The sequence below is a fragment of the Vitis vinifera genome, chromosome 9, assembly GCF_030704535.1.
Source record: "Vitis vinifera cultivar Pinot Noir 40024 chromosome 9, ASM3070453v1".
In the NCBI taxonomy this organism is placed as follows: domain Eukaryota; kingdom Viridiplantae; phylum Streptophyta; class Magnoliopsida; order Vitales; family Vitaceae; genus Vitis; species Vitis vinifera.
Genome location: NC_081813.1, coordinates 20,545,376 through 20,562,620, shown reverse-complemented (window position 1 = coordinate 20,562,620; position 17,245 = coordinate 20,545,376). Strand labels below are relative to the sequence as shown.

The window sequence follows — 17,245 nt, the reverse complement described above, 5'->3', positions numbered from 1 at the left end:
AAAAGCAGGTTAAAAGATGTAGGAATCCTCAAAACCTGGAATAGTATAGAGAATGTAGTCGGGCCGATCAACAAATCTATAGTCAAGGTGCCCATGACCTCTCTTTGAGTGTTGTCATAAGCTCTCACTATCTGTGTGGAGGGACCAAAATCTGAGAGTGCAAAGCTGAGGACTACAACAATAGCTAATGGGCAAACGTTTAGGGCAGAGTCATTGTCCAACAAGACAGACGAGACTCTATGGCTTGAATAAACAACTGAAATGTAGAGAAGATGAGTATGGTCAGAACCCTCTAGTCGTAAATCATCAGCGGAAAACACAATGTAGGTGGCACTATCGATTGTCATCATATGAATCAATCCCTCTAGAGTAGTAGAGATCTTTGATTCATGCCCAGTTGGTGTGCCAGCTGATTCGTGTCCAACTGGTGCTCCTTGAATGAGGGAGTAATCAACAAAATTTATAACCTATAACACCATATACTAGGGTAGCAAAGAAAAAGCTACTATAGTATAGCGGCTCTAGGATCGTTCACTGGGAAGGATTAGCAAGCTATCAATGATACCAATTCCAAGTGAATTGGTCTTGTTTCATTTCAAGGTTAGCTTAAGACATAAAACACAAACTTTGATTGGTAAAGATTTAAACTAACTAACATAACAAGTACTCGGAATAACTTAGGAAGAAAAGCATTCCTTGGAGAGTTAGGTTCACTAGGGTGGTTCCTCATGCAAAAGACACGGCTCCGGTCAGATGGTTCATTTCCTCGCGTTAGAGATTCAACATATAGTCAATTCTCTAACCGGTGTTGTACAGAGACTCCTTCAATTAGATTTCACTTTAATTCTCTCACTGATGCAACTTGCAATGGTTTAAGCCTCTCACTAAGCCTCAACCATTCAAGGTGATCTTTAACCTTGGATTACCCGTCTCAAGCTCGCAAGAGATAACTAATGGATGTCTCCTTGGAGTCCAAAAGCTTACCAAGTGTTGGCTATTCTAGAAAATCCTACCCTAAAGTCACCTTCCAGAGGCTCGCAAGGGGTAAACTAGTGCATTTCCATGGTTGGAAATCACTTGCCTTACCAAGTGTTGGCCCAGGTGACTCTAAGGTGTTTTAAGTTAACTAAAAACATAGAAATCACTAAAGGATTTCACTTCCTCTTCATTACTAGCTAAAACCACAAAGCTTTGCATTTTTGCACTTGGAACCTTCCCCGGCAACCTTAGCTCCAAGGAACTAGAGGTTTAGTTACTCATTCTCTGGGGAAAATTCCTCAGAGAGTTCATAACTTAGTAAGAAAATAAAAATACAAAGTGAGAAGGTAAGGCAATACAAAGAACTGAACTTTACTTGCTTACCCAAAACTTTACAAAAAGATCTCCTCTTGAGAACAGGCTCCCGAGAGGTATAAATATGAACATAATATAAAACTAATTATTACATAGATATTTTCTTTTTTTTTACTAACTTAAAAGCTAAGGAATCTTGTAATTGGTGGCTTACAAGGAGTATTTTGGGATTTAGACAACAAAAATCTGATGTAAAATATCTCCCAATGTCGGTAGCAAATATTGGGAGGCTCCAGGAACCATTTCGCAAGAGAAAATGGTGTCTGCGAGATTTCGCAGACACTCAAGAGGGCTGTGAAATCATTTCGCAACAACATGCTATCTTCGTAGGGCTGCGAAGTTGGCTTCCACCTTGAGGTTCCCAGCTTCCCTCTCGCGGTATATGTCGGGCATCTTCAGGAGGAAATACACCCTACTGTACAAAAAGGCTGCGGAATCACTTCGCAACAAAAGGGTGATTTCACAGCACTTTGCAAAATGCTTCCTTCAGCTCGAAGTGATTGGCTTGCAATGGCTGCAACTTCTTCGTTTCAACTCCGAATTGCACACCGTTTAAAGCATTGGATTGTTGACTTCCTGAGCTTTGAAATGGTATATAGCATGCATCAATTGGACTCCAAAAAGTGCTCAAAAAGTGGCTGCTACGACTGTCATCAAGAATATGCTTCATGGCAGATTCTCTTTACTTTTTCTCCTTGCAATCCGAATTTACTCTTGGCAAATGACTTCTAAGCTTTGCCCAAGATTCCTCAAAACTCTCCTTAGTCTTGACTTGCTTTGGTGATCAAATTACTAACAAAAACACCAAAACTTACATAAAGTGATTAAAATTCCTTTCAAGGGTCCTTAACATGCCAATTGAGTTAAAAGGGCATAACTACTACTCAAAAGTGTTTAAAAGGGTTAATTATAAGCTATCAAATAGCACTTTTTGAGTAGTAATCAGTCTTAACACGTATCTAACTCAAGGCTCAAATAAGTGCATATCTATGGGTACTAGAAGTGGCTAACAAACTCCAAATGGATATCCGAGTCTAGGTGCTCTATAGCTATCTCAAGATCTCATCATCCTCCCTCTTGACCTTATCGCAAGAATCTGTACCACCAAATGGTCTAGTAACTAGAGGTATAGCCTAAGCTATCCTCTCACTACGATTCATAACTTGTACATCAGCATCCTCAGGCCATAGAATAAATGGAGCAAACATGTCTTTATGCCTAGCATCTGATGGCATAGAAGAAATCAACTGTAATGGCGCTCTATTTGGGATCAAACTGAATGGTGTAGAGATCAAAATATCTTATGTAACTCCTACAATCTCATAGCCATTGTTTGGAACAATCATCTCAAGCAATCCATCATCCCAACTTAGCATGTGTATGACATTATCCTAAACAAAATCCATGTGATGAATACCACTAGTAGGCGGAGACACTGAATGTGTGGTGTGAGCAGGTAAAGGGTTTGTGGTCACACTTGGTTGCTCCAAGTTAACCAGACCCTGATCTATCAAGTCCTGAATAGCATGTCTCAGAGTAGAGCAACCATCAGTGTCATGCCCTGGACCCTAATGGTAAGCACAATGAAGGTCTAACTTGAATTGAGGTGGCATAGGCTGAGGTGGTGGTCTCGATGCTAATACAATCAACAATCCTCCATCTACTTGCTTCTGGAAAGCTCGACTCAAAGGCATTCCTAACTAAGAAAATTGTCTCATCTGTCTCTGTGTAGGTGGAACCCTAGGCTGGGAATAATGAGTGGATGACCTCTATGTGGCCTGAGTAGCATAAACTAGCTATGGAGCTGGGTGTAGATATGTGAGAGACATAGGTCTAAAAGGAACAGGTGGCCTATACTGCACATGGGGTGATGACGAGTAATAAACTCCGAAAGTCTGCCTAACTGTCTGATAATATCTAAGGGGGCCTCGATCTGGCGGCATTGATGGCACTAATGTCCCCTGATCTCTCTCCAATAGTTGGTTTCTTCCCCTTCGAGTTTGAAGGGAAGAATTAGGCCACAATTCTCTAGCAATACCCTCCTCAATACCATATAATGCTTGCACCAAAGATCCAAAGTCCACGTGTGGGAATCCCATCAAATGCCTAGCAAATCGAGGCTACAAGCTCCTCATAATCATGCTGATATGATCTTTCTTTGATGACCTATCAATGATCTAGGCAATCTTCTCCCTCCAACGGGAAATAAATGTTGTGATTGTCTCATCGGGCCTCTGTCTCAAAGCTTCCAACTCCCTTCGTGAGACATCTATGACAGTGTTAAATGCAAACTGTTGTAGAGACTCCTAGGCTAAATCATCCCATGTATGATGTCATGACACATCCAAAGAAGCAAACCAATACTGGATTGTCCCACTCAAGGACATGGGGAATAACATAATCATCTAAGCCTCATCCAAACCGTGGACCCTCATCATAGTACTATATAATCTCAAATGAATGTGGGGGCATCCAATCCCCATGTATCGCTCAATCTCTAGCATCTTGAACTTGGTCGGGAGACTGGCCACTAGTAGTCTATCAAAATCATCCCATACCATCCCTCCATCTCATACCTCAACTGTCTCATCCTCTGCTCAAGCCTATCCATGCGTGCATGGGCATCCTCCAAGGTCAGAACAACCACCATGGCAAGCAGTGGGGCAACCTCAGTCTAACTCTGTAAAGTAAATGGTGTAGGTTGTGGAACTATCTAGCCAAGTGGGGGAGGTGGTGGTATCTGAGTTTCATGTGGAGTTGTCTAACTAGGCGGGAGAGGTGGCGAAATAGCGGGATCATACTACACACTCTCCTAAATTAGAACCTATTAGGATTGTTGTCCATCTATCCACTGACCAAGACTAGTTATGGCATCCTGGATTGAAGCCATAGTAGTAGTGAATTGATCAACTGTAACCACCTACGAATCCATATTTGTCTGATCTTACTGGTCTGACACTTTGATCAAACTACCTCTAACTTTGATCCAAGAAGTTGAACCCAGATTGAACGTATCAATACTCCAACAATAGTGGAAATACTAGATAAGATACAGTGTAAGGGAAACTCTACAAAGAATGTATATTAACTATGCAGGAAGGTAACCTAGAAGTATTCAGGCTGATATCCAATCTTAAGCAAATATATAAGAGACTACTACGAAGGTAACTAGACCTATCGCTACTAACTCGACTCTGAAGGCCCACAGATGCACCCACATGTAGAAAAGGAATCCTAATGGGAGAATCTAAGGCTCAACTTTCAAGGCTAAGGTGGCTCTAAAAAAAATAACAGGGTGGGTTAAAGGAATCCCTAGCAGAAGCGATCGTACCCTCCAACGGTACGCAACCCTCTACATGCCTCCGAAGAGACAGGGTGTTTCCATGCAAGGTAGTCATCACCTCCACACATGCACTACCTCAACATCTCAGGGGGTTTCCTACGATAAAAGCTCTCGCAACTCTCAGCATTCATTAGTCAACTAAAGTGCATAGTGAGTGGTGTGGGTGCATCTGAAAAACCTATGAAACTAATGTAGAAAAAAGAAACACATTGGTCGCACAAATATCCATGAAACCTAGCTCTGTGCTATACAAATCTTCAAATATTGGACTCCAATCAGCATCAGTGTGTCGGCCTCCTCCAGAATGCTCCCAAATATCAATATAGCCTGTTGTTAGACCTTATTCCTAACCACTAGCTCAGTCAGAGAAATAAACACACACAAGGCCTCACACTTGCAAAAGTAAGAACCGAAATGAAGGAAATGACCTAAACCAGAGGGTTGGAGGTAAGAAGATAGATGTGCAACCCACACAGACAAACAACATGCAAATACACAGAAGAAGAGTAGTCATCAAACAAACAGTCAAGCAAGGCGCAAATATATCATCCATGTCCACACACAAACTAAATGAGAATATGACAATCAAGATGAATAGAAACAAGGATAGCACACTTAGAGATGATTAAGATAATATACAAGCAAAAGAGTCAACATTAAGACAACAAGATATATGACAATATGAACAAACATGTCAGAGCGAGCAAGATAATCATGGCAAAAGTAGAATCAATATGCTATGACAAATAATAAAATTAATTAATATCATCAATATGTCAATAACTTAAATGGATATAGCAATTAAGCATAGAAAATCGTCACATCAAAATCCTCAATGTGCTATGATCACTCAAGCATAGAGAAACACAAAGGGAAGGTATCCATCAACTAACTAATCAAATGCCACATCTGCCTCAACTTAAGTTTAAGCTTGACCCTCAAAAATCCCCAGCAGAGTCGCCATTTTGTGGACCCCATATTTTAGCTTGATGTGTTCCCACTCGATGTCATGACTCACTTTTTGTTTATTTGGTGAAAATATGATTATTAGAAAAGACTTGAAGTTGTCACTTATTTTTATTTTATTTTTAAGGGAAAACAAAATAAGAAAGAAAACCCTAAATGTGACTCATTCTTTGGAAAATACAGTCTGTGGAAAACCAAAGTCGGGTCCGAGGGTCAGGTTACTTATTGGGAAGGTACGGTAAAAAAGTCGTAGCTCCCCTCTAAGTCCCTAAAGAAGAGTCTTTACTAAATAAGGTGAAGTAAGTGTGACAATTGATAAAGAAATCAATGGATACCAATAAAATGATCAAATAATAAAAACAATCATGCATAAGAATAAGCAAAGTGGGATGAGATCAAACCTTAGCATCAAGTAATAGTGCACTATCATAAAAACAAGGTTGTTGCACAATCATAGGTGTAAAATATCTTACACAAAACCAATTAAAATCAAACAATATCAACCATACAATTCACTTGAATTGTTTTCGAAATAAATGTTATGAATGTTGGACCCCCACCAAAGCCCAATTTATTTTGCATGAATTAATCCTACGAATTCAATTATTTTGGAATTATGAAAATTGTCTTCATGCATATTAAAAATAAAAGAAAATGAAAAATTATTTTAAAATCAAAGAAAATTTGTGAAAGTGCTTACCTGAAGGAAAATGTAGCAAGTTTATTAAAAACAATATTTTTTTTTTACCTAAAATCCTAATAAAGGATGAAAAGTTATAGAATTAAAAATATTTGAAAATTGGAGTGGAATTAAAATTATTTGAAAGAAAACTAGAGTTTTGATAATTATTTGAAAATTGGGATTTTGAAAAATTATTTGAAAGTGGGAGTTTGGAAAATTAAATTTGAGAATTGGAATTTTGGAAAATTATTTGAAAATGGAATTTTTCTAAAAGTTAAATTCGAGAATTGCAGTTTTGAAAAATTATTTGAAAATGGATGTTTAAAAAATTGGAATTTTGAAGAATTATTTGAATATAGGATATCTTTAAAAAAATTAATTTGAAAATGGAAGTTTTTTTTTAAATAAATAAATAAATTTTGAAATTTGAATTTTGGAAAATTATTTAAAGATTAAAATTTTGAAAATTAAATTTAAAATTAGAATTTTGGAAAATTATTTGAAAATGAAATTTTTGAAAATTGAAATTTTGAAGAATTGTTTGAGAATGGAATTTTAAAAAATAAATAAATTTGAAAATTAGAATTTAGGAAAATTATTTGAAAATTGGAGTTTTGAAAATTATTTGAGAATTGGAGTTTTGAAAATTATTTGACAATTGAAGTTTTGAAAATTATTTGAGAATTGGAATTTTGAAAATTATTTGAGAATGGAATTTTGAAAAAAAATAAATAGATTTAATTTAAAAGTTAGAATTTTGGAAAATTATTCGAAAATGAAATTTTTCAAAAAAAAAAATTTAAAAGTTAGAATTTTGGAAAATTATTCGAGAATGGAATTTTTCAAAAAAAAATTTTAAATTTTAAAATCAAAATTGAAGAATTAAGAGGACTGACACTTAGGCCCATTTAGGTAGTGCGCTGACCATGCAGGAGTGGGTCCATGGCAGTAGATCAAAATGAAAGAGACACACCCATTCTCGAGGTTCATGGTGAAAATGCACACATAGAGAGTTGGCACCTTTGGGGTTGATCTGAATTGGCTGTACCAGAGGTCGAACTCAGACTAGCACTATTTTCAAGGGGAGGAGAGGTGCCAAAAAATATTACTGGTGGTGGTGGTGGGGGCATAAATGTTGTCATGGTCTTGAAGGTCATCATGTTGAATAGGGAGACTTTCCCACTGAGAGTGCAAAACATGGAACAACACCTTCAAGGTTTGTATCACTTATCTCATTTGTCATTAACATCCTGTTTGAAGGTTGTCATTGTGGATATTCTCTACAGTTGGAATGTGGGTTTGAGTGGTGTAATGAGTGGGTGAGGTAGTGAGAAAAATGGGTTTGGAGGGTTAGATAATGAGTGGGGCTATAGGTGATGGATATGGTGGTAGTGTGGGGGCTTTGTGGGTAGTGCATGCTGTAAGGTGGTTGTGTAGTGGCCGTGAGGGTAGTGCGGGCTATAAGGTGGTTGTGTGGTGGTCGTGAGGGCAATGCGGGCTGTAAGGTGGCTATGTGGTGGTCGTGTGGGCAATGGGGGCTATGTGGTGGAGATGAAATAGAGGAAGTTGAGATAAGTAGGTTAGATGATGATGATGAGTATGGTATATGAGATAAGTTGAACGGGTGAGTGGTAATGGGTATGGTGTCGGGTTTGGCGGGTATGAAGAGTGATGTTGAGTAAAAAGTGTAATAACATGTATTAATCTCTCACAGCCAGCAAAGAAGGAGTAACAACCAAGTTGGGTTTATTGGGTGTAATGTCTCTCTTCCCTGCATCTTTGTATTCAACTTTGGACGATGATGGCTTGCTCAAGGCTCTCATGGGACTAGCGAATGCCCAGCCCCAGCTTTTGCTTCGGCCATGAGACAGAGGTCCCAGCGCTGCCCCTGCGGTGGATTTGTCGTTCACGTCGTCAAATTTTTATCAAAAGGGTTATTTCAAGTGCTTAAAAGACTAGAAATGCTTATGAAAATCATGATCAAACAACCTCTTAATGTAAGATAAAGAATGATCTTAATGTGATTTGTTGCGTTTACTAATTATAATGTTAATAAAATGTATTTTTTTTTACATCTATTTAAAAAATTATTTAAAATGTTAAAGATTTTGAAATTTTAAAATGTTAAAGAATAATTAATTTCAAAATATCATAGAATAAATTTTAAAAATCATTTTCAAAAAATATAGTTTAAAAGGAGAATAAATTAAATTAGCATTAGGATCTAACTTTTTTTTTTTTGGTAGTGAATTGACATCCTAACATCAAACCCACATAAAAATAGAATAATTTCACTTCCATTCTTTTTTTCTTTTTTTCTTTTTTTGTGGTATGTACTTCTATTTAGAATATATTCCCAAGCAAATGAGTCAAATCAAAAGGGAAAAGTTATTTAAATTTGAAGTATGAAAGGATAGGACAAGTTGAACATAATGAAAACTACTGGATTTCTCTCATCCCCATATGTAACATTCTATGGTTAGCTTTTTGTCCTTTCTATTAAAGAAAAATGATTAAGCTTCTGTTTCTTTTTAAGGGGGGAAAGGTAGAAGGACCGAGATGTGATAAAAAAAGATAAAAATGGAGATGGATACACTTTTTTTTTTTTACTATAATAATTTATATATAAAATATAGTAATTTTTATAAGAGCTATTTTATATTCCAAAAAAATTATTTTAATTTTTTTTAAAATTTAAAATTTATTATCTTTTTAAGATAAAATTATTATATTTTATATAAGAGTTACAAAAAGTAGAAAAATTATGCTATCAAGTTGGTTAGAAAATGTAATGTTAATATTTACACCTATTTATGAGATTTGAAAGAGGTGTTTTTTTTTTCAAAAAAAAAAAAGAAAAAAAAGAAAGAAATTACTTAAACTTTTAATTAAAAATTATATATTTTGTGAAAACTATAAAATAGTTTTATTTCAACTTACTTTTTTTCTCTTGCTTTCCATCCTTAATTTATATTTGGCTCATATAATTCATGGAAAAGTGTTTCCATACACTCATGAAAGAAAAAATCACGAAATATGAATCCAAATTTATAAAATACAAATTTTAAACCGTTATCTAAAAATAATTACTATTTAATGCATTTTTAGTCAAAGATATTGTCTTTGACCATTCAAGTACTATTTTTTAATGATATAAATACTATATTTGATCATTTTAAGTACTACTTGTGATTCGTTGAGTACATAAAACTTTGAATTATTTTTAGGAGATTTTCATTTTATAATTATTTTTATATGAGTGTGTGAAAACACATTTTTTTCCCCATAATTTATTAAAAAAATAAAAAAAAAATTAATGATTTTCTCATATTTGGTTTATATAGAACATGCGAAAGAAAAATAAAATACAATTAAAAGCTTATGTATTTTGAAATGATTAAATTTTTATATAAAAAAGAAAAATAAGCTAAATATTTGAATAAATAAGTAAAATACATTTATTATTTTTAATCTATTTTTTATTTTTTTTCTCGCTCTTTTGTTTTCTTCCTATGGTACCTTCCTTCGATTTTTTTCAAAAACCAAATATTCCACTAATGAAACAAGAATAGGTTAGCATGCAATAATGAAAACATAAGAAAAATCCAGAGAACCCCATCATACCATTCAACAATATCTTTCAAGGACAAAGGATCCAAAAAGGGAAAAAGAATATATGCAACTTTCCCCCCCCCCCTCCCCCTTTTTTTTTTCATGTCACCTCTCTATTATGATCGTTTATATATATATTCATGCATTCAATTTATCAATCACATCAATAAAGATCATTCCCTTTACCTTCAAGATGATTCTCTCTATGAATTCTTTCTTTCCAAATTTATCCCCAAAACAATCATAAATCTTATTGTTCTTCTTTTATTTTGCTTTTGATGATTCCATTTTTATTAGCATTTTGTAATCCAATTGCATATAGAATAAGGTCATTTTTTATGATTCTATTTCTTTAACGAGAATATTTGAATAGGAAAGTTCATTTGTTTATAAATTTATGAGAGACCAAAAAAAAAAAATCTTATTAACAAAGTTTTTACCTTAATAAAAATCTTAAAACAAAATAAAAAAAATTGTATTTATCTCATGATTTTTGAGCTAAAATGTAAAATCTTTTTCTTGGACTTGTTTGACAATATTTTTAAAAATAATTCTAAACAATGTGGAGTTTGTTTGACAGAGTTTTTAAAAATAGTTTTTTATTTTTTGAAAAAAATAGAAAATAATTTTTAAAAATTCATAACACTATTTGATTATTATTCTCTATTTTCCAATTTTTATAAATAAAGTGAAGTAGAGAACAATTTTTTTTAAAACAAATAAAACTTGTTTTCACATGTTTTCAAAAACAATAGAAAAAAACACTCTTATTTTTTAAAAATTGTTCTCAAAAACAAATTTTTGCTTGAAAACTCAAATATAAAAACAATTCTCATTTTATTTTCCATAAAATACTATGCATTTTGATACAATACAAAAATTTTCAAAATATTCTTCATATTTTTAATTATTTATCAAAACACTTTACAAAGAACACTTCCTTAAAAACCAACATACTTTTTTAACAGATTTTCAAGTACTTCTTAAGTAAAAAAAAAACCTTATCACATACTTATGTTTTAATACTTAGTGAATCAATCACATTTTCCCTTTTCTTTTTTTTTCCAAATCTTTCACATATTGTAATAATGATGATATGGAGGAAAAATGAGAAGTTAAAAAGATTGGTTTAGTTCTATGAATTTTTCCTTTTTTCCTTTTTTCCTTTTGGCCAAGCCAAGGATGAAATGATGACTTCTTGACTTACTAAGGGGGTCACTCTAACATGATCTCAACTATTATTACATACCTTTTGTCACAAACCTTTTGAATGGGGCAAGGGACACAAAAGAGACACAAGAATGTTATAGAAGCTAATTATAGGGTTCACCAAACCTTAGCTTAAATTCAAATCCATGTTGTTTGATTGATTGATTGATCACTTATGATTTTTGTATAGTTTTATGGAAACACAGATCACCTATACAATCATCATACCAATTCAACACACATAATTTGGCAATCAAAATGAAAATATACCCAACAAAACCTTCTAAGAAAATTGCAATATGGATATAAGAAGTATCTAGCCAATGTAGAAACCAAGAAAACCCAATTGATATCATTGATTGGTTGCCGAGAAAAAGACAAGAAAGTGGAGGAATTAAAATTGTGATGCCAAAAGGGAAAATAAAAAGACACCCTCAAGAGATGTGAGCTATGTCCTTAGAAAATGATATAAATTAAGTTAAATTTAAGACCAAAAACATTTTTACTTTGGAGAGGCTTTCTTTGTACCATTAAGCAGCATCCTCACTTCTGAAGATAGTAGTAAACCCAAAACCAGACTAAAACGTATTAATTGACATTTTCTTCACATTTAAATATTCTCACATACCAAACAAAAGAAAGGGAAAAAAGAATCCAAGTTCTTTCCTTTGTGTCTCCCAATCAAACATTTGGAAGTGACCCATCTCAACAGAGAAAGGAAAAGGTGAGGTGAAACCCTACCCTATGGTCACATGGCCACATGTAAGATCTCCATTATTGCCATTAAAAGCTTTTCCTCATTCTGCTCTATCCAGTCACCATTAGCACCTTAAGATTCAGATTTGATTCTTCCACTGAATTGGAAAATAAATTCCCCATAAATGGAAAACCAAATTCATTAAAGACATATTTTCCCTTCCTTTAAGGCAAATACAACATACTTTGGTTCATAGTTTGATTGGTTTAAACTCGGAAAAGACCCAAAATTTCTCCCATTCTCCAAAATATCAAAAACCCACATGAGAAAACATTCAGGAATTTCATTTTCCATCTTCCAAAAGTGGAAAACAGAATTCAATTACATGAGGAGATAGTATTGGGGAAAAGTTAAAGATTGGGGCAATCATGAAAGGGATAACATCCCCATTTTTTTTCCCTGTTGAAACAGTGTCCAAAAGATCCATTGATTGTTTCATGGGTTTGGACAAATTTATCCAATTTTCCTAATAAAAACAGAAAAGTATATAAAAATTACAAAGAGAATTCAACTTTCCAAAAAAGTGGAAATGAAAAAGATTATGGAGAGGATATATCATATATAGAGGAAAAGGGAAGGAATGGGACAATCATGAAAGACATTTCCCCTTTTTTCTTGTCTAGTAAAGGCTATCCAAAGAGAACATTGATTGGATGATTGCTTGATTGGTTTTAACTACATAATCAGACCAAATTTCTGCAACTTTTTCTTCCTAGAAAACAAAACCCACATAGGAATTACACAGAAATTCACTTTTTATTGCCAACAAGTGGGAAAAAAAGAATCAATTTGTAGAGGAAAAGGGAAAGATGAGGGCAATCATGAAAGACAATTTTCCTTTGTCCTGGTAAAACACCATCTGGAGACGACATTGATTCATAGGCTTGAACTCTAACAGACCCAGTTGGCCTCCTTAAATCAAAACCCCATAAGAAAATCACAGAGAAAATTCGACTTCCATTTCCAAAATAGTTCAAAACTGGGGCAATCATGAAACACATAATTTCCTGTCTTTACTGGCAAATCGACATTAATTTCTTCACTGCTTCATTGGTTTCAACTCGGAGACAGACCCAAAATTTCCAACACTCCAAACAATTAATACCCATGCCAAAAAGAAAAAGAAAATACAATTTCCATTGCCAAAATGTGGGGGGGATAAGGGAAATCAATTAAATGAGGAGAAAATATAGAGGGAAAACACTATTTTCCTTTGCTTTTCCTGGTAAAAGACTGTCGAAAGACAACATTGATTGATTCCTTGATTGTTTAATTGGTTTGAATTCAGAAACAGACCTAAATTTCCCAACTCTCCTTCCTAAAAATCAAAACCCCATATGACAACTACACATAAAATTCAAATTTCCATTTCCAAGAAGTGAGAAAAAAAAAAATCAAGACGTCGAGGAATGCAGGCGTGGAGGAGGAAGAAGCTGGGGAGGATGATGAACCTGGCTTTGACTCTGTCCTCTTCTTCTCTGACTCTGAAGCACAAAGGGGTGCCGGAGAAGTTTGTCTGCCGACCACCGGACCGCCGGATCCCTCTGCAGACACCGTGATATGAAGTCCCTAAACTCCCTTGATGCAGTGACTGGCGCCTCCGGCGGCTGCGACATACAGATTGCGCACATCAAACTCGCCCAATCCCCTTGCCGGCCGACAGCAAACGGGAAACGCCCTAAATAAAACTCCAAGATGCTCACACCGAGGCTCCAGATGTCGCCAGCGTAGCCGTCGTATCTGCCGTGGTTGAGATCGGTGTTGATCCGCTCCGGACTCATGTACGCGATCGTTCCCACCGATGAGTTACACGGATCCATGGTCTGAGCCAAGATCCGGCTCACACCGAAGTCGGCGATCTTCACTTGTCGCCTGGCGTTGATTAGGAGGTTCGAAGGTTTGATGTCGCGGTGCACGATTTTCCGGCGATGGAGGTAGTGGAGGCCGGAGAGGATCTGAAACGCGAGATCGGAGAGAGCGAGCTCGTCCGCGATGTGAGTCCCCTCAAGAGATCCACCGTCCATGTGCTCCAGCAACACCTGGATTTCGCCGGCGTGGTCGTACATGTCGTGGCACTTCACCACGTTGGGGTTATCCACATCTCTGAGGATCTCGATTTCTCGACAGATCTGGCGGAGCACGTCGTCGTCGTGGTTTCCGTAGATCACCTTCAAGGCGTACAACCTCCCCGTCGGCCTGTGGAGGACCTTGTACACGGTGCCGCCGCTACCGCTTCCGATTCTGTTGATTCTCTCCAGCTCCGAGAACGCTGGCGTCGCCGCCGCCGCCGCCCCTCCGGAGGACGAAGACTGAGCCGACGTCGGCGGAAGAGGAAGCGGCACGGCAAGGGAAGGATCCCGCTGCGGGAGAGGAAGCGTGAGGTCGGGCCGCCGTCGAGGCCGAATCCGGGTATTGGCGGCTGAGGAGGAGGCGGCGGCGGTAGGGGGTTGATTCGGCTTCATGAGTGGACGACTGAGTTGGGTCTCTTTCCCTTTTCTTGTTTTCCTTTCTGGGGCTTGTTATATTTCTGTTTTGCAGGGAGGGGTATGCTTCGTTAGCAAGAAACTGGAGAGAGAAAGGGTGGGATTTGTGGCTGTGGTTTCATGGGTACGAGGAAGAAGAGGGGGTTCTGGCGTTGGATGATCGTCTTGAGGAAATCATCCATGGAAAGAGTCTTTCTAGAGAGAGAAAAGAAGAGAGAAGGTTCTTGGAAGAAGAGAGAACTGTCTGATTTGTGAAAAGAGCTAGGGCTGGTGGAGGAGAGAGCGCGCACAACATTTTTATATGTTAATAATGACCATAAATCTACTCTAGATTGTAGATCATTTTTTTTTTTTATGGCAAACCCAAAAATAATAAATAAATAAATAAAAGTAAATTCACAAGTAATTTTGTGTAATAATGGCTCCCCTTTTTATTATTATTACTATTTAATGATTAATCATGAATCATATCATAATTAGAATTACTCACAAAGCAAAAGCAAATCATAGGTATGCCTTGTTATTTAATTTTACCTAAAATAAAAAATATTTTATCTTATTTAGGTTCCATTCACTAATGTTTTTCTTCCAAATATTTTCTTTAAAAGTGTTTTTACGAGAATCATCTATCAGTTTTTTAAAAAAAAAATATTGTATTTTTAAAAGTATTTACAGAGTTTATTTGATAATTGTTTTTAAAAACAATTAAATTTTTTTTTTTTGAGAATAGTTTTTAAAAATTGTTTTCTAATTTTTGTAAAACAAAAATTTGTTTAGAAATTTAAAATATTTTTAATTTGTTGTTAATATGTTTTAAAAATAATCTTTATATCTATGCCTCAATTTTTAATCATTTTATATGTTTGTATGATTATTTTTTAAAATAGTCTTAAAAAATAAATAAAAATAACTTAAAATAATTAAAAGATGTTATTTGAAAACATTATATATTATGTTTTTAAGAACGAAAAACAAAAAATAACTTTTGATCATCAAATATATTTTTTGTAATTTTTGTTTTAGAGAAGGAAAGATAGTTCTCAAAAGCAGTTTTCAAATATGCCCTTAATTTTTTTCAAAAATACTTTTTAAAATAAAAGTGTTTCTTAGAATTATTGTTAAATGGTTTTGAAAATTTTAAAAATTTAGAAAAAAAATATATAAAGATAAAAAATTATAAGAATTATTTATATATTTTAAATTTTATTTTATTTATTTTTCTTGGAGATAAATATTAAATACTTAAAAAATACAGATTTTAACTTATTTTAATTATATTTATTTTTTTTACCATTTTTATAATAAATTAAAAGTAAAAATTATTTTCTTAATATTTTTCTTTTCTTAGTATTTTTTTTTTAAATAAAACATGACCTATTTATATAATTTTTTTTTATATAAAAAAAGGAATTTTTTTTTAGTACAATAAAAAATTTATACCAAATGAAATGTATAATTCTAATTATGGGGTCAGGTATTTTTAATATTTTTAATTATTTAACAAATTAAATAAATTAAATCTTCTTTTAAATAATCAATTTTATTAAAAAGGGTATTTTGGACATTCAATCATCACTTTTCATGTCAAGATTTTTAATTAAAAGTCCAAAATATATTAAAAAGAACTTAATTATTAGGCTGAGCGAGAGGTTGCAATCAAAAGAGGAGTAATAAAAACCACTATCGACGCGCTTAGGAGAGAGTGGAAGACAACATCCAATAAAAAAGCAGTGGGTCCCGCTTTAGTGAAGCTCACAAAGGCAATTTTACACACGCGCTGAGTATCATCTGCTGCTCCGCTTCCAGGCACTCGTCATCTCGTGTTCCGGACCCTCTGCCGGGGCTCCGGATGGATTCTTTCCAGTGCATTCCGATGTATTTTAGCCTTTTACATAACTGTGGATCACTACTTGTACATTATGACTTTAACTTAGCCATTCCGGAGCTGGACTCTAAATGTACAAGATTCTAAAGCAGGTTGGTATCATATGCTTCTCCTGGAACTCGTTTTATGAGATCAATTAGTAGGGTAGGTGGCGGATAATGTTTAATATATGAGCCAGCCAAAAAATAATAATAATAATAATAATAAAAATAATTAAGATTGAAATTATTTTTCTATGATGTGATTTTTCTCTCTTAATTCCTAATTTCAGCACTACTAATTAAGATTTTTTTTCATTTTTTTAAAGCAAAAAGTATGTCTAACGTGACATAATAAAAATTATTTTTTATTGAATATTTTATTTTTTTGAAAAATAAAATTAATTAATTTTTTTCTAAAAACCATTTATTTGTAGAAAATACTCTCCAAACTAATTTTTGGAATCATGTTATTTTGCAATTTAATTATTCAAAATTTAAAAGTAGAAATATTTTCTCAATTTAATGATTTCTCTTTTTTAATTTTCATTTCTTTCTTGCATAATAAATTTTAATATACCATTTTAATCTAAAAAAATAACAGTTAAAGAGAGAAAAAAATAATTTGACATAAAATATAAATAGAAAATAAAATTTAATAAAAATTATTTTGAAATTTATGCATTTTTATTATATATATATTTCAAACTTATTATATAGATTTATGTAAAGAATAAAAAAATTAAAATTTAGAAATTATTTTTGTTACATTTGATTTTTCTTATAACCTTTTCTTTTTTTCTCTATTATATTTTGTAATTCAAATAAAATCTTAGAGTCTATTTGGCTATATAATTTAAAAATAGTTTTATATTTTTAAAAATAAAAAATTGTTTTTAAAATTTTTTAATGTTGTTTGGTTGTTCTTTGAAAATAATTTTTAAAAACAAACTAAAATAATGAAAAAAAAAATAGAT

At 33.9% G+C, this 17,245-nt stretch overlaps 1 protein-coding gene across 1 annotated transcript; it reads right to left on the bottom strand.

Moving 5' to 3' along the window:
- Positions 1 to 12,659: 12,659 nt before the first annotated feature.
- Positions 12,660 to 14,516, bottom strand: LOC100258699 (mitogen-activated protein kinase kinase 5). Its single transcript, XM_002273277.5, has 2 exons — positions 13,324 to 14,516; positions 12,660 to 12,834 (listed from the first exon to the last, which is right to left on the bottom strand). Exons 1-2 carry the CDS (start codon positions 14,382 to 14,384, stop codon positions 12,672 to 12,674), a joined length of 1,224 nt encoding a protein of 407 aa, XP_002273313.2. The 5' UTR covers positions 14,385 to 14,516; the 3' UTR covers positions 12,660 to 12,671.
- Between the last annotated feature and the right edge of the window lie 2,729 nt (positions 14,517 to 17,245).